The 27,464-nt window shown below is 42.5% G+C and overlaps 1 protein-coding gene across 2 annotated transcripts in view; it reads right to left on the bottom strand.

The window, feature by feature from the left end:
- npr1b (natriuretic peptide receptor 1b) overlaps positions 1-27,464 on the bottom strand; it is an 86,546-nt gene that overhangs the window by 7,912 nt on the left and 51,170 nt on the right. For both annotated transcript variants that reach the window (XM_017713138.2, XM_017713137.2), the window contains exons 7-19: positions 24,310-24,404; positions 22,825-22,960; positions 19,048-19,132; positions 18,787-18,907; positions 17,445-17,519; positions 17,234-17,311; positions 16,996-17,100; positions 15,015-15,086; positions 14,655-14,814; positions 6,600-6,755; positions 1,728-1,896; positions 1,245-1,391; positions 986-1,109 (exon numbers count right to left, since the gene is read on the bottom strand). In XM_017713138.2, the coding sequence (XP_017568627.1) occupies positions 986-1,109; positions 1,245-1,391; positions 1,728-1,896; positions 6,600-6,755; positions 14,655-14,814; positions 15,015-15,086; positions 16,996-17,100; positions 17,234-17,311; positions 17,445-17,519; positions 18,787-18,907; positions 19,048-19,132; positions 22,825-22,960; positions 24,310-24,404 (1,523 nt within the window). The remainder of the gene's footprint in view (positions 1-985; positions 1,110-1,244; positions 1,392-1,727; positions 1,897-6,599; positions 6,756-14,654; positions 14,815-15,014; positions 15,087-16,995; positions 17,101-17,233; positions 17,312-17,444; positions 17,520-18,786; positions 18,908-19,047; positions 19,133-22,824; positions 22,961-24,309; positions 24,405-27,464) is intronic.

The following is a 27,464-nucleotide window of genomic DNA, read 5'->3' as shown; positions in this document are numbered from 1 at the left end:
ATCAATAGCCAGCACAACAAACAAAAATCAATGCATAATCAACGTCAGAGATCAGCGTTGATTCAGTGGTTTTGCCCAAGATTGCCACAAAAATGTTTAAATCGAGTTTTGCTGTCTAGGGTGTTTGAAATTCATGAAATAATGATGATGATGATGATGATGATGATGATGAAACTGTATTTACAGAACACTTTTCTTAGACAAAGTAGCTCACAGTTTTTTTACAATCAAACAAACAAAACCAAATAAAAATGAAAGTACCACGCAAATAAAATAAACTACAATATGTAGTTTTTAAAATAAAGATTAGTATTTTTCAATATTTTTCAAATTCGTCTTAAAAATGTTAACTGAACTTGACTGCCTAATTGTAAGAGGTAATGAGTTCCACAATTTAGAAGCACAAAAATAGAAAGATTTATGGAGGGTATTTGGAGAAGGTCAGAATCTGCTGATCTAAGATCACGTGTTTCAATAGTACAGTTGTATGAACAAGTTTGATGCACCCCTGGTGAAATTAGGTGTTTTGTTGATTTTCTTGATAAGTGAAAATAAATTAACACGGTTTCTATATGTGTTAGGTGCACTTTTAAAAGCACAATTACTGTTTAAAACCTACAATACACCCTGCACAAAAGTCATGGCACATTTTATATCTCTGTTAAATATTTTTTCCCAATATGCTAAACTGAGCAAATAAATAGAAATTATGCACTAAAATGTGCAGAACAATGTTATATTCAAGTTTGCTCTGTAGAGGTCATGTTAACTTATCACTTCAATCACAAAAACACGCTATTAAAAACATTTGCATGTAACTGAACATCGTTGAGGGCACAGAGTAGAGAAATCAGAAATTCTGTGCCCTGCACTCCAGCCATCAGCTCCCCACTCATACTGTAAATCAAGGAAGATATTAAAAACTACATAAAAACTAGTTCATATATGTTTTCAGAACAGTGTAGCTGGAGGATGAGGCGTGTACCTGCATGGGTGTGCTCTCTGCAGACAGTGCAGTGAAGCCTACAATGTCACTGAAGTAAATGGTGACCGAGTCAAAAGCCTCTGCCTGTACCGTCTCTCCTCTCTTCAGCTGCTCTGCTACTGAACTGCAGCACAAAACACATTTTACATTTAGCACCATAACATGTTAGCAGACATGTTGTGGCACTAAAACCCATCTGCAGTGTCAGGTAGAACATAATGATGCTTATATAAATGCAATATGTCTGGTAAAGACTAACTGGGGCAATATCTGGTAGAGTAAGGCCTCTGCTTTGCGTTTCTCTTCCAGGTAGGCCTGCGTCCTTTCCTCAACCAGCTCTTCCAGGTTATTAGCGTACTGCTCCATGCGAGACAACAGGTTGTCCAGAATATCCCTGCTGACCTCCCTGAAACAGCAAGCCCACAGAGACAGAAACAGACAGAGGACAAACAGTGCTGGAGTGACACACTGTGTGCTGGGCAGATAAATGAAGTAAGCATCATTTCAGGGAGAATATGTTATTAAAATAATAAGGCTAAGTACTTAAAAGGAACTTGCTCACTAAATCGAAATTTTACTTCTAATATTTTCCTGGCTATATTGAAATATAAGAACATTTTTTATTTTAGGGTTCATTCTATTCTAGCCACCTCTGAAAAGATAGAAAGACAACAGCTGAAAAGTACAGTAGAAAGTGAAGGAAAGAAACTGTAGAGTGTTTATGTGAAAGTGCGAGCGAGACCTGTTCTGTTTACGCAGGAGGACTTTAATGTGGCTGAACTCAGGCCTCTCCATCGGTTCCTCAGCCCAGCAGCGCTGCATCAGCAGCCCCAGCTCCTCACTGTGAGTCTGAGAGTTAACAGACGGCCGCAAATACGGCCACTCACCCAGAGCCACACGGTCCACTATCTCTACAGAGAGAGAGAGAGAGAGAGAGAGAGAGAGAGAGAGAGAGAGAGAGAGAGAGAGAGAGAGAGAGAGAGAGAGAGAGAGAGAGAATGTAATTAACCTCAGGTTCCACCTCTTTTAACAGCTTTGTGATCTTTGGTCTGGCTGGGCTCAAACTGGTCAGATGAAAAATAGCCAGTTTTTCTCTACAAACACATCAGTAAATCTAAACTGAAATGAAGAGAAATTAAAATATTTTTGCTGCACTCTCCTCTCATTTGAGTCACCTGCTTCATTTTAACGAACTCGTCATTCTCAGCTGTCTCCTTTAGCACTGTTTCATCTTGTTCCACCTTTTATCCTCATCTAAATCCAGCTTTTAGCGTCTGTCATTAAGGAAGGAACGGGGGTGTCTGTGAATGCTGTTATTCTATCAGCACACATTTTGCCGGCTCTGCTCTGAATTCCCATATTCAAGTGTCTTTCAAGTGACTTTCAGTAGACTGACAAGCATCGAATGCAATTAGAGCTCACTGCACTTTCTCACATTTGTAAATGGTATGTGTGTGCGTATTGCATAGGAAGAAAATCATGCATGGTATGGTCTATCTATAAAACAGAGGCCTTAGAGAGGAAAGCAGGTGTCATTTCTATTCAATCAGAGCACTTAGGCTGTACTAACTGCGCAGTGTGAAAAAAGTCTCCTAGGTTTTTACCTCTCCCGCTGCCTATTCCTCTATATGTCTTTTTCTCAGTGTTGTTGTTATTGTGCCATTATCTCAGCTACAACAAAATACACGTGTATACATATTGTAGCGACCTGCTACTGCACTGCCTCAGAGAAGCGGCTACACGTGGAGGCTCATGGTAGGTGCACTGTACCAAAAGGGACTTCAATGTCATTTAAAAGTCATTGCTTGTCATTGTAAAGATGTGTTATGTGTTATTTGTGGTTTATTGTGTCTTGTGGTGTGGGCGTTTTGTGTTGAGGGTTGGTCACCATGAGGGTGAAGTCAGTGGTGACCTTCTAGTGCTTTGGATATGCCTTTCTGCCCCAATGTTCAATAAAGAGCACTTCATGTGGTGGAATCATGGCCTCCCCTGTGTCTTACTCTATGCTGACACTACAATATGCATGTGAACATTTTCAAATGTTACTAAGGAACATCTTCTTATACCATATGCAGATATTCACATTGTTTAACTCACTCAAGGAGTCATAATTTTTCTTTGACTTTCTTGACCACCCAAACTCCTCTTGTGACATTTGTGTGAATTTGGGCATGAAAAAACTTTTATTCATTCATCTTCTAAGCTGCTTATCTTGCAGCTTTCAAGGCGAGATGAAGAACGGTCATAATTAAATTTTACTTGATTACTTTCCAACCTCTTATTTTAGAAAGACATTATGTTTTTCTTACTAGCCATCTTAGACTGATACACTGTTCAGACCACCCTCTCAATTAATTTTCAGTCTAAACAGCCATTAAGTACAAGTACAATGCATTATTTATTAATTCATTAGAGTTCAGTTTCTCCACTCTTTACTTTTGTACACTCTATTGCCAACTTGAACTCTTCCATCCTTTCAATCTTAAAACCAACCAGTTACAGCTGTGTCCTACCAAGAAAAGCTGTTCGCAAAGGAATCACTGACATTATGTTCCCCTTCAATGAGACACTAATATTCAAAAACCGAACACATTACTTGACTGGAGAAGTGGAGCAAGGTTTTATGGACTAATAAATTTGAGATCTTTGGAAGTAACAGAAGGCTATGTGTACTGAAGCAACAAACGTCTCCTTGAACCATGTCTACACCCACCAGTCAAGCATTGTGGAGGATTAGTGCAAGTTTGGGGACAGCGCCTGGACCTGATAACTTGACATCATCATGTATAAAAAATAATATTACACAATAACATTATTTGTTATTGTGTAATAATAAAATAATAAAATAAAATAATAAATAATAAATAAAATCATTTGACTGGAAATAATTTCATTCTAGAGCAACATAATGACCCTAAACACATCGCTACTGCTGAGAAGATCAAGATGTACTTATCAAACAAAGCTGCGTTCGTTCTCAGAACAATGTACTGCCATGTGTTTTGCCTCACTCAGTCTAACATTCTGACTTTTAAACTATTGTATGCTAACAAAGTGGATATATTTAAGTCTAATCTGTCTGTCTGTTTATTAATGTTTTTTTCTTTCTTTCTTTTTGCTCCTCTGCTTACCAATGCCATATTTATACCTCAGTGTATCTGGCTTTTTGCCCCTAATCTCATTATTATGGTGACCATATGCTGCTGCAGTCAGCCTCATGCTGGAAATTGGTATGAAATGTCTGGGTGACGCTCACTCAGTGCCTGGGGTGAGTCAAATGGGCTCTGTGCAGTGGATGCTGGCCTTTAAAAAATCAAACATCATCGTTATCTTTATTCCCTTGGTAATAGCACTGCATGTATATAGGTATAATGTCTATGTTATGATGATATGTATGCAGCGGGGGTGTGTGTGTGAGGGGGGGATCTAAGCTCATGGCTGTCCATCATTGCCTGATAACATCAGTAACATGCACAAAGTGGTGATGTTGGCCAAGGCTAATGGTTCTGTAGGCCAGAAATAGCATGCCTGGCTGAACTGACTCAACACCCGCCTGACTTGCCCCTGCCTCTGTCCTCTCCACCCTTACTCTCACTGCTGCCCACTACAGCACGGTATCTATCTTTTCTGCCTACACTATCATTTGTTAGCATCAAGATATTTTGTTGCCTCACAGAGCATTAATATGCAATCCCATTAAGACATAACCTTAACACAACATTCTCACCACAGCATAAAACTCTGCAGCTAAATCACCACTGTTAAATGAAATGAACCATTACTGTCATTTCATTAGTATTGCATCCAAATGATCCTTAAAGGGAAAGAAAATTCCTACTGAGCACAAATATCTATGACTACAAATGCAGGGGCACAGTTTTATGTTTTTAGTTTCTATTTTTTGGTTAAATTCTAACTACAAGTGCTTGCTGTGAGTGAATTCTTGCAGGACAGCACTAAATATACAACTCTGCATAAGAGCAACCATTTGTGCCGTAGACTTACAGAGTCACAGCAGTTGCTACTGGAAAAAAAAAACAGTAATGTCAGCTTATTTGTCTTGTGCTTATTACATACATATGGAATGCTATGAATAATCTGAGTAGTAAGTAATGACAAAATGATTGGATTACTCTCCAAACTGTAAATTTGGAAATGTGATTTTACATAGCAAGAATGCTGGTACATAGCTGGCATGATGCAGTAGGGGGCGTAACTGACCCAGACCAGAATAAATCCTCCCTTATGTTCCTCAGAATTATATTCCTCTTCATGCACATCACCGGGGTGGAATCGCAAGTTTTAACACCCCTGATCAAATTTCATGTTTTGTTGATTTTCTAAGCGAAAAGAAGTTAACACACCCTCTACAGACATTATGCTTAAACATGGCATTTTTCTGCAAATTGTATTTCACAATACAATTATGTATTATAAAACAAACTATACAATGTGCCATAACCTATAAAAGGGCCACATTTTGTGTTTTTCCTCCAGACATGTAACTTATTTTCAGAGAATCAACAAAAATGTTCAGCTGCCCAAGCTTTTCCATACTAATATATGTGTGTGTGCATGTGTGCTTGCTGTATGGACAGTAAACATGAAAAGCTTAATTCCATTAGAGCCTCCTCTGCATTGCTGCAGTGCCTCTTCAGAATAATTGGAGTAAGGGAGACGTAAGATGTGAGGGACTCAAGATGGAGTCAACCGCCAGTGTCACTCTGTGACTCTGAAGTGGAAGCCAGTGGAACTGCACTATTTCAGTCCTTCTTAACCATACAGACTCCATACAGACTGACACTGCACTCACACAAATTGCTCTGAAATTCAATCTTTGGGACGACAAGTATGTCACTTCACAGATCCATTACCTCAGTCATGAAAACTATACTACTTTGAAATTGTATATCCAGAGCAAATCAAGCCAAAGCAAAAATGGCAATTATTATGATCATGTGTTTCGTGATCCAGGCACTTGAGAAAATGACTTGGACCCCCCCAGACTACAATCCTCTCATACTGTTTTACCTGATTTTAGAGTTTTGGTTCCGGCTTGGACTGTAGGGTTAACATTGGGTTAAAGATGAAGTTTAGAGTTAAACTATAAGGTTAAAGATGAGGCTTATGGTTTGACTGTAGGATTAAACATGAGATTTAGGGTTAGTCTGCAAGATTACACGCTGTTAAATTTGAGGTTTAAGGATAAATAGCAGGGTTACTATTGAGATGTAGGGTTTTGCTGTAGGGTTATATATTGTTAAAATTAGGTTTAGGGTTAAACTGCAGTTTTATGCAGTGTTAATATAAGGTTGAGGGTTAGGCTGTAGGGTTATACAGTGTTAAACTGAGGTTTAGGGTTAGGATGTAGAGTTATATAGTGTTAGAAAATGAGGTTTAGGTTTAGGCTGAAGGGTTCTATAGTGTTAGAGAATGAAGTTTAGGTTTAGGCTGTAGGGTTATATAGTGTTAGAAAATGAGGTTTAGGGTCAGGCTGTAGGGTTATATAGTGTTAAAGATGATGTTTAGGGTTAGGCTTAAGGGTTAACCCAATGTCAAATCTAAAGTTATGTTGTAGGCTTAGTAAGAGTGTCCACAGGCAAGTCTGTCTGACCTTTAGGGCTGAGTGTGTCTCCCTCCATGTAGAAGACACCTCTACGCAGCGCCACCTCCTGCAGGATGACACCAAAACTGTAGATATCTCCTTTCTGCGTGCCACAGGCAGGGGGGCTGCCCATCCTTAGCAACTCCGGCGACATCCACAGCTTCCCTACATGAAGCATAGCATTACATCAGAAAACACTGCCATGAGCTACACAAACAGGCCAGACTGGTGCTGTTATAATTAGGCTCATACTGTAAAATCAAATGCATTAACTAGCTTTTCTCTGCATTTAACTAATTGCGGAGATCAAAATCCATAATAGAAATGATCATTATTACATGCAACTCTGATTAACTGGGCGGGCCTACAGTTCAACAGCAGAGATAAAAAGGCTCTAAGTAAGACTTTGTTTACCACAAATGCCATTAATCCATTAGAAGCTAAATGGTAATTTAGTATAGCTACAACCAACCAATGAAACACTTTTAAATATTCTAGAGATGGTCATTTTCAACATGTATCTGTAATTAAATCATGACAAATTATGTACCTGAGATGCCAGAAGGTAACTGCTGCACCATTTAAGATGGAACAGGAAAATCTGAACAAGAAGCTGGCTAAAAGCTTCCACTTCATATCACTGAAGAATTAGGGGTGGGTGGTAAGAAATAACTGACATATCCCTCTATCTTTAAAGGCATATGATGCCAACACTTTAACTAAAGCCCAGCAGCGAGGTTGCTGAACTTTACCACCCCTCTGCTATCATTGTAGACTGGCAGGGTTGCCTACAGAGTGCCGCTTTTAGCCTGTTGATGAAGTAATATGCTTTTTTATTCAAGAATAATCCTATTTTATAGAGGAAGATTTCATCCACTAGCCTCTGTAACTCCAACAAGAGACAAAGTGACACTAGAAAACAAGGGTAGGAGTTAAAATAAGATATAGGATTGGGCCTAATCTTTCACAGTCTTTTTCACAAATTCTTTTCACAGAATTTGAAATCTGAGAGGGACAGGAATTCCAGCCAGGGAGTTGTCAGGCTAAGCACTGAAGCTCCAGTACAACTGGCACCACAGTTGGAGGTGGTTATGTGGGCTGGCATTCACCAAAGCATCAGTGTCAGCTGTAGAAAGGGTACTTACTGAAGATTGTGTAAAGGGTGACTAAAAGTGAATGGTGGCTGAAATGCATCAGGGGCTTAACCCTGGTATGGGCTCCAAATCAGCTGGTTCTGTATCAACAAGGAGATAATGTAGTAAAAGCAGAGGTGTAACATGTGCTGCATCTTCTCCCCTCTTTCAAGGACTGACATCTGCACAGCAGGACCTGTTGCACCAGTGGCAAGGAGATAAGGAATAATGAAGACCATAGCTGCACAGACGCAGTTTTTCTTACAAATGCCAATGGGGAAGTGGTCCCTATGAGGAAGAGCTATTGGGCAGTGCTTCTTGCCCTACACCCAGAGCTATGGGCTCTCCTTCAGAGTATGTTGAAGGGAGGTATCATCAGGGAACGCTCAAGCCCATGGACAGCACCAGTAGTTATGGTGAAGAAAAGCATGGGATGTGGAAGTTCTGCATAGATTATCGGAAGATGAATGCGATGACTCATGATGACACCTATCCCCAACCTCATATAGAGGAGTCTTTGACAGGTCTGAAAGTGCAGAGTGATACTCCACCTTAGAGCTGGCAAGTAGCTACTGACCCTGTTGACAAAGAGAAAACAGCTCTCACCGCATCTGTGGACTTTTACCAGTTTGAACAAATACCATTTGGTCTCTGTAACCTTTCAGCAGTCGATACAAAGCTGTCTGGGAGGCCTGATGCACGATTTTCTTCTGATCCACGTGTGCAATATATTTGCATATTGACCAGATTTTTCCAGCCATTTACAACACCAAGCATAGGCATTTGGGTGGTTGAGGGACAATGGACTGAACCTTTAGCCTTTTTTGACAGTCAATACAGTACCTTAAGTACCTAGTCAGTAAAGCCAAGGTAGCAAATGATCCTGTGAAAATAGTAAAAGAGGTCACACATCTGGGATTGTTGGGGTATTATATAAGGTTCATTCTGTCCTTTGCAAAGAGGGTGGGTCCCCTACATAATATATTGACAGGGACAGGGGGTGCCAAGCTGCAGGAGGAGGACTGAACCTGAGAGTGTGAGCAAACCTTCCAGAATTTGACAAAAGGCCCTCCTGGTAGCTCCAGTTTGCAGATTTCAATTGTCTCTGGCCCTACATGGATACCAGTCTTGCAGTACTTAGAGCTGTGCTTGCCCAGGTGCAAAAAGAGGATGGAATGAGTCAAAGCTTATGCTAGCAAGGGCTAACATGATGCAGAATGTATCAACAACAATTTCAGAGGCTACAAATTAGACCTGCTGGCCATTTTTAACAAATTATTGTTAAATATTATTATAAAAAAAGATTTTCTATTTAGGGCAAAGTTTCAAATATTCACTGATCACAGATCTCTCTCTGCTCAATCTGAAAACAGCAAAATTCAAGGCAGCTGAGCAGAGTCAGGTCACTCAGCTAGACAATTTTGACTCTGTGTTATAAACCAGGTCCTAAATGCTAGAATGCCAGTGCATTGGTCAGTCTGCCAGCGATGTCTATGATAAGACATGTGATGTAGGTAGAGGGTCCAAAAGAAGGGCAGGTTAAAAAGGGTTTACTGTTGAGACATTTACACTGAACATCACTGAACCTTAGCTGACATTGTGATGCCGTGCTTTTTCTCCTATGAAAACACAGAAGACCACAAAATAAAAATTTAAACAACAACTATGTTAAAGACCACACAATAATAACAACCTTGGCATAAGCAATATGTGGAAGTGAACATCACAACAGACTATTAAAATTCTGTGCTCATTTTCACAAACTTCATACTACACTTATTACTTTTTCATGCCTACAGTATCTCACAAAAGTGAGCACAACCCTCACATTTCTGCAAATGTTTTATTATACTTTTCATGGGACAACTCTATAGAAATTAAACTTGGATATAACTTAAAGTAGTCAGAGTACAGCTTGTATAGCAGTATAGATTTACTGTCCTCTGAAAATAACTCACAGCCATTACTGTCTAAATAGTTGACAACACAAGTGAGTACATCTCACAGTGAACATGTCCAAATTGTGCTCAAAGTGTCAATATTTTGTGTGACTACCCTTATTATCTAGCACTGCCTTAATCCTCTTGGGCATGGAATTCACCAGAGCTGCGAAGATTGCTGCTGGAATCCTCTTCCACTCCTCCATGATGACATTACAGAGCTGGTTGATGTTAGACACCTTGCACTCCCCCTCCTTCAGCTTGAGGATGCCCCACAGGTGTTGGGTTTAGGTCTGGAGACATACTTGGCCAGTTCATCACCTTTACCTTCCGCAAGACAGTTGTCATCTTGGAGGTGTGTTTGGGCTCATTATTGAGTTGTTTCCAAAGGGAGGCGATCATGCTCTGCCTCCGAATGTCACAGTACATGTTGGATTTCATGTTTCCCTCAATGAATCGCATCTACCCAGTGCCGGCAGCACTCATGCAGCTCCAGACTATGATGCTACCACCACCATGCTTGACTGTAGGCAAGAGACAGTTGTCTTGGTACTCCTCACCAGGGCGCCACCACACATGCTGGACACCATTTGAGCCAAACAAGATTATCTTGGTCTCAACAGATCACAGGACATGGTTCCAGTATTCAATATTCTTGGATTGCTTGTCTTCAGCAAACTGTTTTTGGGCTTTCTTGTGCGTCAGCTTCAGAAAAGGCTTCCTTCTGGGATGATGGCCATGCAGACCAAGCTGATGCATTGTGCGGCGTATGGTCTGAGCACCGATAGGCTGACCTCCCAGTTCTTCAACCTCTGCAGCAATGCTGGCAGCACTCGTGTATTTTTGACATCCACAGAGAGTTCTTTGCCATGAATTGCCACATTGAATATCCAATGGCCAGTATGAGCGAATTGTACCCAAAACATCAAATTTAACAGCCTTGCTCCCCATTCACACTTGGAACCTCTAACAAGTCACATGACACCAGGGAGGGACAAAGACACATTTGGGCACAATTTATACATGTTCACTGTGAGGTGTACTCACTTGTGTTGCCAGCTATTTAGATACAGTATTAATGGCTGTGTTTTGAGTTATTTTGAGAGTACAGTACATCTATACTGCTACACAAACTGTACACTGACTACTTTAAGTTATATCATCATCATCATCTTTGTCCGCTTAATCCAGATAGGGTTGCGGTAGCAGAGAATCCCAGATGACCCTGTCCACTGCAACATCCTCCAGCTCATTCCCAGGGACCCCAAGCCGCTCCCAGGCCAACTTGGAGATGTAATCCTTCCAGTGGGTTCTAGGATGACCCCGGGGCCTTATCCCGGTAGGCCAAGCCTGGTACACCCCCCCACTGGGAGGCGTCCAGGGGGCATCCAAATCAGATGCCTGAACCACTTGAGCTGGCTCATCTTAATGCGGAGGAGTAGCGGCACTACTCCGAGCTCCTCCCGGATGGCCAAGCTCCTCATCCTATCAAATAGAGTGTAACCTGCCGCCGCTTGTATTCGCAATCTCATTCTTTCGGTCATTACCCACAGCTCATGACCATAGGTGAGGGTCGAAATGTAGACTGACCGGTAAACAGAAAGCTTTGCCTTATGGCTCAGCTCCCTCTTCACCACTACAGTCTGGTACAGTGACTGCATTACTGCTGCCACCTGTTCCAGCCAGCGGCCGATCTCATGATCCCTCTTTCCATCACTCGTGAATAAGACCCCAAGATACTTAAACTCTGGGGCAGGTCCTTTCCCCTTACCTGGAGTGGGCATGCCATCCTTTCACCAATGCAGTCTGGTACAGTGACCACATTACTGCTGCCACCTGTGACCGATCTCACGTTCCCTCTTCCCATCACTCGGGAACAAGATTCCAAGATACTTAAACTCCTCCACCTGGGGCAAGTCCTTTCCCCTTACCTGGAGTGGGTATGCCATCCTTTTCCGGGCTAAGACCATGGAGATTTGGAGGTGCTGATCTGTATACCAACTGCTTCACACTCAGCTGTAAACCGCTGCAGTGAGCGCTGGAAGCAACCATGTGATTCAGCCAAAAGAACAACATCATCTGCAAACAGCAGAGACGCCACCCTCCAGCCTCCACACATAATGCCCACTTGACCTTGGCTACGCCTTGACACCGTGTCCATGAATATCACAAACAGGAGTGGAGACAGGGCACAACCCTGCCGGAGCCCAATGCTAATACTGAAAGGGTCCGACTTAATGCTGAGTATACGAACACAGCTCTCACTGGGAGTACAGAGAATGATTGGCCCGGAGTAGTAGCCCCTTTACCCCATACTCCCGGAGGACCTCCCACAAGATATCTCGGGGAACCCAAGCCTTCTCCAAATCCACAAAACACATGTAGACTGGGTTGGCAACCTGCCATGCCCCCCTAAACAATCCATGAGAGGATGAAAAGCTAGTCCATTGTTCAATGGCCAGGACGGAATCTGCATTGTTCCTCTTCAAAGTTCAACTATCGGTCGGAGTCTCCTTTCCAGCAACTTGGCATAGACTTTCCCAGGGAGGCTGAGCAGTGTGATACCCCAATAGTTGGCACACACCCTCAGGTCCCCTTTATTAAAAATGGGGACTACCACCCCGGTCTGCCAGTCCAAGGGTACTGTTCCTGAGGTCCATGCAATATTGCAGAGGTGCGTCAGCCACGACAGCACCACAATATCCAGAGCCTTAAGCATCTCCAGACAAATCTCATCCACCCCCAGTGCCTTGCCACTGAAGAGCTTGCCAACTACCTCAGTGACCTTCAGCAGGGAAATGAAGCTTGACACGCTAGAGGCCTCCAACCCTGATTCATGTGAGGGAGGCATGTCTCCCGGATTAAGGAGTTCTTCAAAGTGCTCCTTCCGCCGACTGACAATATCCTCATTTGAAGTCAAAGTTTCTCCACCCTTGACGAATACAGCTTGGGCGCAGCCACCCAGAACACTCCTGAGCTGCCGGACAATTGTCCAGAACCTCCTTGAAGCCGACCGAAAGTCTTTTTCCATGGCCTCACCAAACTCCTCCCACGCCCTGGATTTTGCGTCTGCCACTGTTGCGGCTGTAACCTTTTTCACCTGTTGGTAACTCTCTTCTGAGTCGGGAGTCCTTCGGACCATCCAGTCCCTAAAGGACTCTTTCTTCACCTTCACGGCCTCCCTCGCCACTGGTGTCCACCAGGGGGTTCTTGGGTTACCACCCCGACAGGCACCCACAAGCATTTGGCCGCAGCTATGCCTGGCAGCTTCCACAATGGAGGTTTTGAACAGGGTCCATTCAGACTCCATGTCCCCTACCTCCCCTGGGACATGAGAAAAGCTCTCCCAGAGGTGGGAGTTGAAATCATTCTGAACAGGGGCCTCCGACAGTCATTCCCAGCACACCCTCACTATTCGCTTGGGACTACCGGGTCTGACCATCAGTTTTCCTTGCCATCTGATCCAACTCTCCACCAGATGGTGATCGGTTGACAGCTCAGCACCTCTCTTTACCCGAGTGTTCAGAACATATGGTCCCAAGTCAGATGAAACAACAACAAAGTCGATCATTGACCTCTGAACCAAGGAGCTCTGGTAACGTACACTTATGAACATCCTTGTGTTCAAACTTGGTGTTCATTGTGGACAATCCATGCCTGGCACAGAGGTCCAATAACAGTTCACCTTTCAGGTTTAGATTGGGCAAGCCATTCTTCCCAATCACGCCTCTCCAGGTCTCCCAGTCACTTCCAACAGAGCATTGAAGTCCCCAAGACTATGGAGTCTGTAGGCGGGACCCTTTCCAGAACCCCGCCCACTCACTCCAAGAAGGCCGAATACTATGACCTGTTGTTTGGTGCATAAGTACACACAACAGTCAGTTTTCCTCTCTGCGACTTTAATTCACATTGAGGCAACCCTCTCATCCACCTGGACAAACTTCAACTGCACGGCTACCAGCTGGGGACTCATGAGTATCCCCACACCCGCCTGGTGCCTCTCATCCTGTGCAACCCCTGAGTAGGACAGGGACCAACCCCTATCAAGGAATTTGATTCCAGAGCTGACACTGTGGGTGGAGGTGAGCCCAACTATATCTACTTGGTACCTCTCAACCTCCCGCACAAGCTCCGGCTCCTTCCACCCCCGTGAGGTTACATTCCATGTGCCAAGAGCCAGTTTCTGCCACATGGTCTCCCGCCAAGGGCCCTCTGCAATCTCCCACTGCCTGTGCAGCACTACACCGCTCCCCCATGCTGGACCTTGTGGGCGGTGGGCCCACATGGTCTCCCCGCGTTGCCTCTTCAGGCTGAGCCCGGCTACCCAGCAACCATGCACTCTCCGGGGGACACTACCCCCAGGCCTGGCTCCAGGGGTAGGTCCCAGTGACCCTATCCCAGGCAGGGCACACAGTGTTCTGTGCCCATTTTTCATGGTGGGTTTCTTGGATCCTGTTAGTCTGGGTCTTCACTCCAGACCTGTTTGCGCTGGGAGACCCTACCAGGAGCATATTGCTCCTGACGACTTAGCTCTGAAGAGCCCTAGATCACACAAGCCCTTCCACCATGGCAAGGGCCCGATCCAGGATATAACTTTAAGTTATATCCAAGTTTAATTTCTACAGTGTTGTCCCATGAAAAGATATAATAAAATATTTGCAGAAATGTGAGGGGTGCACTCACTTTTGTGAGATACTGTATGTATAGAATATTGTCAATGTTTTAACTCTTGTTACCATTTTGATTCTAACTACCTATGGCTGCACTGTTGTGCAGCATTTATTTTATAGTCTGTATGCTTCTCCTACTGCTATTCTGCTGTTCTCCTGCTGTAGTTTGCTCATAATCATTTACTGATTGGCCTTTCAGTGCTTTACTGCTTCTTTGGCCGTTTTATTTGCAGAGATAGGTCTATCATGGCAGTGCAGAGAACCCAGTGCAGAGCTACACTGAACCCCTTGAATGACTAAGAAGCAGGTCATATAACTCACGTGCATAATAGGAATGGGCATCCTCAGGGTCAGATTCAGTCCTGAAGCTGGACAGCCCATAGTCAGTGATCTTCAGCACAAAGCGGTTATCCACCACACAGTTCGAGGACTTCAGGTTGCCATGGGATACAATCACACTGTTGTGAAGGAAGGCCATACCCTGTGAGGATAAAAAAGCAGATGAGAGGATGAAAAGAGTTCTAAAGCCAGACTGCCCAATGAGTCTAAAATTGAATATGATGCTACTAAATTCTAAAACCAGACTAACCATCGAGTCTAACATTTAGAATCAGACTAATTAGTCAACAACAAAGGAGGGTAATAGCTGAACACAGCTACAAACAACACAGATACACGTACCTTTACAATGTCGTTGATTAGTGAATATTTGAACATCCAATCCAGTGTGATGCTCTCATTCTCTAGAATGTCCTTAACACAAACAAAGACACACCCCTCACCAAAGTTAGCAATTCCTCCTTATGAAGACGTTGCTAAAACTCAGCAGTGTAAACAGGTATGAAGTACACCTATAGTAATTCATACAAATGTACACTGTAATTCCATAAGAGAGATTTCATCATCATCATCATCATCATCATCCTCCTTAACCACTTAATCCAGATAGGGTCATGGTAGCAGTGGGGAGAACAGAGAATCCCAGATGACCCTGTCCCCCACAACTATCTCCAGCTCATTCCCAGGGACCCCAAGCCGCTCCCAGGCCAACTTGGAGATATAATCCCTCCAGCGGGTCCTAGGACGACCCCGGGGTCTTATCCCATTAGGCCGTCCCCACCGGGAGGCGTTCAGAGGGCATCCGAATCAGATGCCTTAACCACCTGAGCTGGCTCCTCTCAATGCGGGGGAGTAGCAGCACTACTCTGAGCTCCTCCTGGATGGCTGAGCTCTTCACCCTATCAAATAGAGTGTAGCCCACCACCCTGTGAAGAAAGCTCATTTCCACCACTTGTATTCGCGATCTTATTCTTTTGGTCATTACCCACAGCTCATGACCATAGCTGAGGGTCGGGATGTAGACCGACAGGTAAACAGAAAGCTTTGCCTTATGGCTCAGCTCCCTCTTCACCACTACAGTCTGGTACAGTGACCGCATTACTGCTGCCACCTGTCCCAACCTGTGGCTGATCTCATGATCCCTCTTCCCATCACTCGTGAACAAGACTCTGAGTTACTCCTCCACCTGGGGCATGTCCTTTCCCCTTACCTGGAGTGGGCATGCCATCCTTTTCCGGGCTAATTCCATAAAAGACATTTCACATTCTCAAATTTTACAAATTCTGGTGTACTATGCAGCTTCATTGCAGTAATAGCCCAATAGGATTCAAGGTTATTGACCAATACCCCTATTCACATTAAATACTAGAGACTGATTTTGTGTGCTGACATTTAAAAAGATTACCAAACATAGATGCTTAATAAAAACAGATGGCATTTAAAGAGTTCCCTTGAAAATTCCCCTGAATGCAGCTTTATGTTTGACATACTGTGAAGTCAAATCTAGAGGAACAGTTGGCATTGCCATACTATAAAAATTGTTGTTTGATATTGCAAAATGCTTTATTGCAAGCTGTACGCTCATACAATGCAGTACACTATTCAGGACAAATGAACATATGGGCATATATTTCTGATTGTTTAAGACTACAGAGATATCCCATTCAATTATTATTATTATTATGACCAATATCTGTATTGATAAATAAATAAATAAATAAATATACGGGCAGTATTTTTAAACAATGTAAAATATTGAAAAAAATCAAAAATGTAAAATTGTATTCATAAAGGTCCTAAATAATGAAAGCAAAAAGTTAAGGGCACAAGGTTGGGAGACTCAAGGGTGAAGGCTTTTATCTAGTTCTGCAGGTTTTCCACCACTAACCCCCATTTTTTCATGTTAGGGTTAAGCTGACAGGCATGATACCTGTACAGAATTTTTTTTTCAGAGCAGTGGTGCTCATATCATTGACACCACACACTACATTATTTTGCCATACAGAAGAACTTAAGCTCCTACTGGAAATCTTTTGTAGCACATGCATTGCGTAACAGTTTCAATCATGGTCTTGAACCAGCATCACTTTGCTTTCATCAGCTCTGAAGTGTGCCTTTATAACACAGAGTATGAGTATGCTGTGCAATGACGTTGTGTGCAGACATTTCCCATTTAGTGCAGATACCATGGTTACCACTGAACAGGCTCCTATGATTAACAGCTTAAAGGGCATGTGGGGATGGTGGAGGGTGGGGAGGACACAAAGTCAGGTTTAGATTTATTCCAAAGCTGTGCAGGGTGTGAAGTGAAGTCAAGGTGTACCTGCAGGCTGCCTCGTGGACAGTACTCTGTCACAATGCAGACATTAGCTGGCTCAATGCATGCTCCGATGAAGCGAGTCAAATGGTCATTCTGCACATCCCTCATCTACAGTGAAGAGAGAATAATGCACATACACTTTCAGAAAATTATCTGCAAAAAAATGCCCCTGGGCAGTTCACACTATCGATTATGTTAGTAATTCGTCCCCCAAAAGCAACATGTCTTCTCATGAACTCACATGTTTAAGTTCAAACAGCACTTTCCTGGTCAGTTCGAAGCGTTTCCTGTTGACATATTTGATGGCCACAATGTTTCCCTGGAAGTCAGATAAACATTTTGAGGATGAGGAGTGGAGTGTAAGTTCTTTGACATTCGAAGGAATCAAATGAAGGTTAACCTCACCATGGCAATCAGGCAGTGTGATCAGGCCTGTGTGAGGAGATGTGTACCTTAAAGTAAGCAGTCTTTGCAAAGACTTGGAAGTTCCCATCAGCAGTCAGCAGAGAACCATAGTTGGAGCCTCGCTGCAAAGGAAGAATGAAGCAGTTTGAGAGAAAATCTTATAGTCTTTCTAAAAGCAATGGTTTAGGCAAAAGTTAAACTATCCAAATACAATCAACTAAGACATGCGTATTGTCTGAAGTTTGATTCTTCAGTTTAGCACAGCGGCTATAAGACTAATGTAGATAAAAACTATTGAAAGTTTGAAAAGCATCTTTAACTCACTTGAATCTCAGCAGCAACAGCTGCAACTGTCTCAACTTAATAAAACAAGTTTCATGAAACAGCCAACGAGATATCACGATTAAAAACAACAACATAAAAGGAAATAGAATGGTGTATTGGATGACTGAAAATGAGATTCTCCTAAACACCTTCATGCAAGGTTGACAGTTTTCATTTTGTCAGTTGCTTGATAACAAACTAATGAGTTTCTCAAAATGAACATAAATAATTATTAAAAGTAACAATTGTTTAAAAGGCAGTTCATGCCTTTTAATGGCCTGCTGTTTTTGTGATCTTCTTAGCAAGATCAAGATTTTTCACATTTTTCATTGATGTAAAATTGATCATTTTACATAGAGTGGAGATACCTTTGGAAGTGAACGGATGAAAATTATTACAGAAGCAGTGACTGAGATATGACAAGTATGACTGTAACATAATGGCTAACTCATCATTCATTTTTAAAGACTTATCATGCACAGAACAAATTACAGATACAATTAATTATATGGTAAAGAGCCATAAATAGGTATATAGGTAAATTATAAAAAATCTATAGAAATTACAGAAATTAGAATAATAATGACACCTGGAAAAATTATACCAAGATGAGAAGAAAATATAAAATGGATATTTAGTTATCAAATGTTTGACTGTGTCTGCCCTGCGATGGACTGGCGACCTGTCCAGGGTGTATCCTGCCTTCCGCCCGAGGACTGCTGGGATAGGCTCCAGCTCCCCCCCGCGACCCTGACGGAGAAGCAGCTTAGAAAATGGATGGATGGATGGATGGATGTTTGACTGTTGTAATTTTGTTTCTTAATAGCTTTGTGTACAGTCAAGTTGCACAAAAATTATGTTGCACATAATTCAGAAAATTCAATTAGTTGCTTTGAGCTTTATCAGGTGAAAACACCTTTACATTACCTTTTAGCTACATTAGCCTCATAACTCAAGTGCAAAACTGAAAAAGCAAACTTTGGCTGGAAGAATTTCGGAAATTCAGAAAAGGGAGAAACTGAATAAATGACATTTTCTGGAGAGCAGAAGACCTTTCGCACTCACCAGAGAGAGGGTGAGTTTGCTGCCTGCACTGCGCAGCACCTTCTCCAGATTGCTCATCTGCATGTCCTCCCAAGAGATCCTCCAGAGCTGAGCGGCCAACTCCTTCTCCAACTTCAGCTTTCTTTTATACATAAGTGAGCATGCAAGAGAAAGAGAAAGAAATAATTGTGGAACTGAGGAGTCAAACACATAAACAGACAGAGCTGGTCTATGAAGATGCTCGTTCTGTATGTACTCATGTAATATGTGATAGGCACTTACCTGTATATGAAGACCATGACTGTGAAGATGATGACGAGAATGAAGAACACAACAATAGAAACCATTTGATGCATTGTAATTGTCCCTGAAAAGAGAATGTGAGAGAAAGAGGCTTTTCATACTGAATGAACTTGCATCCTGCAACTGAAGTGCCAATGAATCAATGCCAGATGACTATAGACATGCTAAACCCTGGAATGATGATGCATCTTACAAGGAAACAAAGGGTAAATTAAAAAGGAGAGATTGTGACTGTTAGTTATGGCTACAGGTACAATACCTGCAATTTATATTTGCAATCTCGTTCTTTCGGTCATTACCCACAGCTCATTACCATAGGTGAGGGTCGAGATGTAGACCGACCGGTAAACAGAAAGCTTTGCCTTATGGCTCAGCTCCCTCTTCACCACTACAGTCTGGTACAGTGACTGCATTACTGCTGCAACCTGTTCCAGCCAGCGGCCGATCTCATGATCCCTCTTTCCATCACTCGTGAATAAGACCCCAAGATACTTAAACTCTGGGGCAGGTCCTTTCCCCTTACCTGGAGTGGGCATGTGATCCTTTTCCAGGCTAAGACCATGGACTCAGATTTGGAGGTGCTGATCTGCATACCAACTGCTTCACACTCAGCTGCAAACCACTCCAGTGAGTGCTGGAGGCATCCATGTGAATTAGCCAAAAGAACAACATCATCTGCAAATAGCAGAGATGCCACCCTCCAGCCTCTACACATAATGCCCTCCTGACCCCGGCTACACTCTGACCCTCTACCTATGAATATCATGAACAGGAGTGGAGACAGGGCACAACCCTGGTGGAGTCCAACGCTAACACGGAAAGAGTCTGACTTAATGCTGAGTATACGAACACAGCTCTCACTCCAGGAGTACAGAGATTGGATGGCCTGGGGTAGTAGCCCAGACACCCCATACTCCTGCAGGACCTACCACAAGATATCTCAAGGAACACGGTCACAAGCCTTCTCCAAGTCCACAAAACACATGTAGACTGGGTTGGCAAACTCCAATGCCCCCTCAACAATCTGTGAGAAGGTGAAAAGCTAGTTCATTATTCCATGGCCAGGGCGGAATCCGCGTTGTTCCTCTTCAATCTGAGGTAAAATTATCGGTCGGAGTCTCCTTTCCAGCAACTTGGCATAGACTTTCCCAGGGAGGCTGAGCAGTGTGATACCCCAATAGCTGGCACGCACCCTCTGGTCCCCCTTTTAAAAATAGGGACCACCACCCCGGTCTGCCAGTCCAACGGTACTGTTCCTGAGGTCCATGCAATATTGCAGAGGCATGTTAGCCACGATAGCCCCACAATATCCAGAGCCTTAAGCATCTCTGAACGAATCTCATCCACCCCTTGTCCATGTGCCTTGCCACTGAAGAGCTTACCAACTACCTCAATGACCTCCACCAGGCAAATGGAACTTGACACGCTAGAGGCCTCCAACCCTGACTCCTGTGAAGAAGGCACATCTCCCGGATTAAGGTGTTCCTCAAAGTGCTCCTTCCACTGACCAACAATATCCGCTCCTGAGTCACCGGACAGTTGTACAGAACCTCCTTGAGGCAGAACGAAAGTCTTTTTCCATGACCTCATCAAACTCCTCCCATTCCCTGGATTTTGCTTCTGCCACCATTGCGGCTGCCACCTTTTTTACCTGTCGGTACCTCTCTGCTGAGTCAGGAGTCCTTCGGACCATCCAGTCCCTAAAGGCCTCTTTCTTCACCTTCACGGCCTCCCTCGCCACTGGTGTCCACCAGGGGGTTCTTGGGTTACCACCCCGACAGGCACCCACAAGCATTTGGCCGCAGCTATGCCTGGCAGCTTCCACAATGGAGGTTTTGAACAGGGTCCATTCAGACTCCATGTCCCCTACCTCCCCTGGGACATGAGAAAAGCTCGTTTGGAGGTGGGAGTTGAAATCATTCCGAACAGGGGCCTCCGACAGTCATTCCCAGCACACCTCACTATTCGCTTGGGACTACCGGGCCTGACCGTCAGTCTTCCCTGCCATCTGATCCAACTCACCACCAGATGGTGATCAGTTGACAGCTCAGCACCTCTCTTTACCTGAGTGTCCATAACATATGGTCCCAAGTCAGATGAAACAACAACAAAGTCAATCATTGACCTTTGACCCAAGGAGCTCTGGTACCATGTACCAGTTATTTCTAAGACAAGTATAGAGGGGGTTAATTCCAAAACACATTATAGACCACCTTCAAAAATCTTCTTTTTTTCATATGGGAGTAGATTACACCTACAACCTTGTTCCCAAAGAAGTTGGGACACTTCAAATCATTCGGTGCAAATCATTTAAACCCTTTATTTAACTGAAAGTGCAAAGACAACATATAAAATGCTAACCCTGAGAAACTGCATCTTTTAAATATATGCCCATTTTGAGAATTCGATGCCGACAACACATTTCAAAAATGTTGGGACAGGTGCATGTTTACCACTGTGTTTCATTACCTTTTCTTTAAACAATATCCTGTAAGTGTTTGGTAACTGAGAAGACCAACTACTGTAGTTTTGAAAGTGAAATGTTTTCCCATTCTTGCTTGATATAGGATTTCATCTGCTCAAAAGTTTGAGGTCTCCTATTATGAAGTCATGCTGCTGTAATATGTGCAAAATGAGGTTTAGCATGGCCTTTCCTGAAAATCTCAATTTTTATTGGTTTTCAGTTTCTGGTATAATTTGAAAATGTTTATTGCCCTTTACATTGTGTGTAAACTTCATGATAATTGGACCAAAACAAATGGCACAAAAAGTCTGGTTGCATTGACTTACATTAACAGTAAAGCATGTTTTTTTCTGTTTCCTGTAAAGTTACCATTTTGGACATATGAGGTTTTGCTCCAGCAACAGTGAGGTGCTGCTTCAAAACCTGTAAATACTATTTATCATTAATGGTGCCTTCATAGATGTGTAAATCTCCTATGCTATGTATACTAATGCACCTTGTATCATCATAGAACCTGGCTTTTGAACTGTGCACGGATAACAAACTGGATGGTCCCTTTCTTCTTTGGCCCGCAGGACACAGCATCCATGATTTCCAAAAAGAACTTCCTATTTTTTCCACTTCACCTCAGTTCACCTTAAATGAGCTCAGACCCAGAGAAAGTGAGTTTTATGTATGGTTTGCATGGTAGAGTTTCAAGTTGCATTTGTGGATGGAGCAATAAATGCTATTAACAGACAATGGTTTTCTGAAGTGTTTCTGAGCTCATGCAATTATTTTCACTGCAGAATCATGACTGTTTCTAATGCAGAGCCACCTGAGAAAAATCATGGCGAGCCAAAACTGGATTTTAGCCTTGTATCTTGCATACTGAGATTTCTGACTCTCTGAGTATTGTAATGTTATTATGTAACGCAGATGATGAAATCCTTATGTTCTTTGCTTTTTATTCATTGAGAAATGTTATTCTTTCATTGTTGCAGTGTTTGCAGTCTTTCACAGAATGGTGAATCTCTCCCCTTCTGAAAGACTCTCTTACTTCTGAAATGCCACCCAATCTTTTAACTGATCTGTTGCCATTTAATCTAATGAGTCATGAGATGTTCTACCTGTTTTTTTTTTCTTTTTTTTTAGCTCTACCCCACTTTACTGGTCTTTTCTTTCCCCTGTCCCAGCTTTTTTGAAACATTTTGCACAGCATCCCAACATGATCAGTGCTACACTGTGATAAATATTACCTTTATTAGAGAACAAAAAAATGAGTACTGTAGACTGGAAGATGTTGTACTCACGTGCAATACAGGCAGGCCTATCATTTTTGAAGCCACAGAAGGGCACATCAAGGGGAACTGAGCCACCTGGCCACTGGAAACCCATACCAGGCAGAGTCTGCATTTGCTTCTGTGTACCATTGTAAACTGCTACAATCTGCTCAAGAAGAAACAGAAAATAACTGACAGGCAAATGCCAGTGTCGTCACTTCTTTAAAAAAGTCAGCACATACACACACACACACACACACACACACACACACACACACACACACACACACACACACACACACACACACACACACACACACTCTGACAGGTCGCCAGTCCATCGCAGGGCAGACATGCGGACATATACATCCACACAGGTATTCACACCTTGGGGCAATTTAGCATATCCAATTGGATTGACAACATGTCTCTGGACTGTTGGGAGACAGGGGGAACATGCAAACTCCACTTAGAAAGGACCCTGGTCATCCACCAGGGAATCCAGGCCCTTCTAGTGCCACCATGCTGCCCATTTTTTGAATGATATAATTAGGCTTAGATAATGTAACTCCTAAAGGGCTTATTTGGGAAAATAATTGCTAGAAATCCTGGTAGTGGGGGTATTTGAAGTAAAGGGCCCATATCAAGGAAAACTGAGTATAGTATGAAAACAATGTAAAAGTTTATAAATGTACTGTTTGCTCCATAGGGTCCATATATATATAAAGCATTTGTGAAAACAGCCTGTTTTGGATTCAGTGGTTTTGTGTCTTACTTGAAGTTATGAATACTTTGACTTACTTTGTTTCTATATTAGTGAATTATTCAGTGAATTATGGATAACTTTTGAAAAATCAATATGGCCTCTTTAAACAGCTGTAATTATTAAGGCTTAAAATTCTATGTAGAAACACAGTATTTGGAGTACTGATTAGTGAAATTGTCTATAGTTCATTACATCAAAGAATCTATGCCAAATAATTTCAATGATCAGAAAGCACAGACTCTGCAGGTTCTCTTTTGAGCAGGTGGGCTACACGACACTATAAACCAGTATAATCAGTGACAGGCTTTAATATGCTTGAGATCAGCCAGCTGAGACTACTGACCTCTGTCCAGCAAAACTCTAAACCTACCCACTCTCTCATACCCTCCCACTCACTTTCTCTTTCACACACACTCGCCAGACTCACTCCCACGCACTCCCACTCACACACACACATATGTGTGACAAGAGCTAACCATATAAACAACTCGTAATTAACCTTCTGGCTGGTCGACCTAGCAATCAGAGGAGAGAGGGAATTATATTGAATGCAGGAATGTAATTATGCTGGATTTGGCACTGACAGTGCCACACAATGGGAAAGTAATATGCAATGTTCACAATGTAGGAGCGAGTATCAGTATCTGATAGAACACCAGCTAGCCCTAACTGAGATTTCTGAGAAAAGAACACCTGCCTGAAGGCCCTGGTATGTGTGTGAGTGAGTGTCTCAGAGGGACAACAGCTACCTGAAAAATACTGGAGTTGGTATCAGTCATGTCCCACAGGGCAAAATCTGTCTCTCTGTCTCCAGTCTTGTCTATCTGCACGAGCCCCGTCACACCTGCACACAGACCCCAGAGAGAAAGAAGAGTTTAGTGTAGAAAAGTACAGATCAATATAATGTGATGCTGGGAAGAAGCAGCACATTACCTAAAGCAGTTAGAGAGGTGTAAATTCCCAGCATCAGCTAGAGGAGTGTAAAGCCCCCCAGCAGTGGGCTGTGGATCATTGGAACTGCTTTCTCTGGAGTGATGGAACTCCAGTCAATAACTTTAGCATGACTTGGAGTGGAGTTTGTGATTCTAATCATCCAACATCAATACTTGACCTTCCTAATGCTCTTTTGACTGGATGCAATCAAATCCTCACAGCAATGTTCCAACATTTGGTGTAAAGTTTTACAGAAGAGTAGAGGTTGTGACTGCAGCAAAGTGAGGACAAACACCCTATTAATACCCTTGGCCTTACAGTGTATTCACTTAGGGATCATAGTCACATAATAATGTGTTTTAATGGAGAGAGCCCACACATGCAGCAGAGACAACAGTGTGTGTCTGTAGGTGTGTGTGTGCTCATGCATGTGTTGAAGTGATTAAATGTAATGGAGTCTCGTGCTCCCCATTCACAGGTCTCTCCTTTCCAAGCCCCTGCATGCCCTGTGTGATCTGTGGGCCGTGTGTGAGGGCTATGTGGCAGCACTCTCATTTCCTGCTCCAACAGCTTCCACACTATTCTGCCACAAGCAGACACTCAGGGGAAGGCAGCACTGACATTTAAACAGATATGAAAAGCTTAGCCATTACCAGTCTGAAAATGTCAAACCCATACAGAAGAGAGAGAGAGAGAGAAAAGGAGATACAAAAGGAAGGAGAGATATACAAAGGGGGTGAGACAGGGAGCGATAGGGGGAGAGAGAAGAGAGAGAGAGAGAGCAAAAGAGAGACAAAGTGGGTGAAAGAGACAAATTAAGAGACAAAGGGAAACAGCCAAAAAGACTGGAGACTGGGCATCTTTGAAGAACGAATGGATGGAGCAAAATACAAGGAGATACTGCAAGACAAGTCTGACAACTCTAAAGTGACACAGGAATGGATGAAAAGATGAATGTTCTACAATGTCCAGGTTAAAGTCCAGATCTCAATCCAGTTGTGAATCTGTGGCAATGTTTGTAAATTGTGATCCACAATCATCATCCAAACAACCAGAACAACCTGGAGCAAGATTGCAAGGAAGATTTAGGAAAAATCAGCAGGAGCTTTTACAAGTACTAGTGTGAAGGGGTTGGATTATTATGCAAGCAGTATAATGTGTGATGTCATGCTCTTCCACATGATGGTCCTCATGTAGGGCAATCATTCCCTGTATAATACACTGAACATGACATGTAGCGTGTAATTCAAAAAGAAGAAGAAAGGAAAAAAGGGTACACAGTCAGTGGAACATGTATTGTGTGGGTGCTAACTTGCTTTCAGATGAAATATCAATTCTATTCAGAAGGATGTGTTAAACAATTTTTGCTGATGGATTTCTCATTCAAAGGAAAATGGGGACTCATTTGGATGTTAACGTTCAGATGGAGATTTATATGACTGAGCCTGTGAGCACCAAGACACTAAAGTGCAGTTACATTAGCAGTCTTAGTGATCACACAACCTCCATGAGCTCCACAGTGACGTCCAAATTTAAAACAATTTGTCACACAGTATATCACATCTATGCTTAACATGCTTGATTTACCAGAGCAAAATTATTAAAATGGAATTGAAACATGCTGTTATTATTTCTTATCCAAATGGGAAGGATAATGTCAGTGAAATTGTAGGAGCGGCTCAGGTCTGAATGGTTATAATGGAGATTACATGTTGTATGGAGGATTGGTCCCTTGTGATCTGACCAGGACTAAAAGGTCTACGTAACTAAAGCTCTTGGAAAATAGGACAAAATCAGAGCGCTAAAATTGGCATTTCTAAGTATTCTCTGGTGGAGATGATTCTCAGAAACCAGACAGATTCTCAAGCACAGATAATATTCATATTGATCAGTTAGAGGATAAAAATGAGTGTCAGTGATTTTTCTATCTATCCATCTACAGGCAGGTGAGAAACCCAAATAAATCATTGGAAAGAAATAATTTGTGCAGATGCTACCAAGCACGTTCACTGCATGGTATAAATAAGCATCATACCACAATCTGTGGCACAGTTGGCCCAGATGCCCTCAATTTTGGATTAAGGTGGCAAGATGAAAGGATCTTAGTGACTTTGAAAGAGGACTCATTACTAGGGAGGTTTCAAAGATTAATGCAGGTGAATGTGGTCAGATGAGCCATATTTTCCACAAGCACATGAGTGCCTGTGTGGCGCACACCAAGAGACCGGCACAGGCCTGAATTTTTCTGCCTGGGTGGGGGGGCATTTTGCTGGCATGGTTTGGGGTCCACTTGTCCCCTAAGAGGGCAGGGTCACAGTAAAACAATACAATGTTATTTTGACTGATAACATTTCTCTTACAATAAAGTATTTCTATATGGATGTAAGATCACCATCATTGTTTTTGTTCATCGTTCATCATTCATGTTTTTTTCTAAAACGTTCTGAGAAAAGAGAGAATATCCTCTGAAAAAAACATATCAAATTTGAACAAAAATACACATTCTCAAGTCATATCATTTTTAAATATTTATGGCTTGAACACAGATATTTGGTTTAAATCCATAATTTTCTGTCATGTATTTATGTCCCTGAATGCAGATGCATGGGAAATGCAGTCTGTTTACAGTCAGCATATTTCATGTTCCTTTACTACAGCAGACTGAGCCAGCTCCACTTTCTCAATGTTCAAGACTGTCAAGGATGTACACTTTTTTACTCTAGTTTGTTAGCAATTACTAGCTAGCTAGTTCAGTAGGCCTGGCAGATTTATTCACTTTATTACTTAAAAAAACCTTCTACATCTAAATGTGGATTTTTATGTCTACATGACATCTACATTTGGTTAAGTAAAGTTTTTGAGCTCCGGTTTTGAGCTGTATTGACTGGTTGGGAAAAAGCTTGTTGGTTAAAAAATGTAACAAATATTTAAAATTTTTTTTTACTTTTTAACAAATAAAATGATACTGAAG

The sequence above is a fragment of the Pygocentrus nattereri genome, chromosome 3 (assembly GCF_015220715.1).
Source record: "Pygocentrus nattereri isolate fPygNat1 chromosome 3, fPygNat1.pri, whole genome shotgun sequence".
Lineage (NCBI taxonomy): Eukaryota > Metazoa > Chordata > Actinopteri > Characiformes > Serrasalmidae > Pygocentrus > Pygocentrus nattereri.
This window is presented reverse-complemented; position numbering and strand designations above follow the sequence as displayed.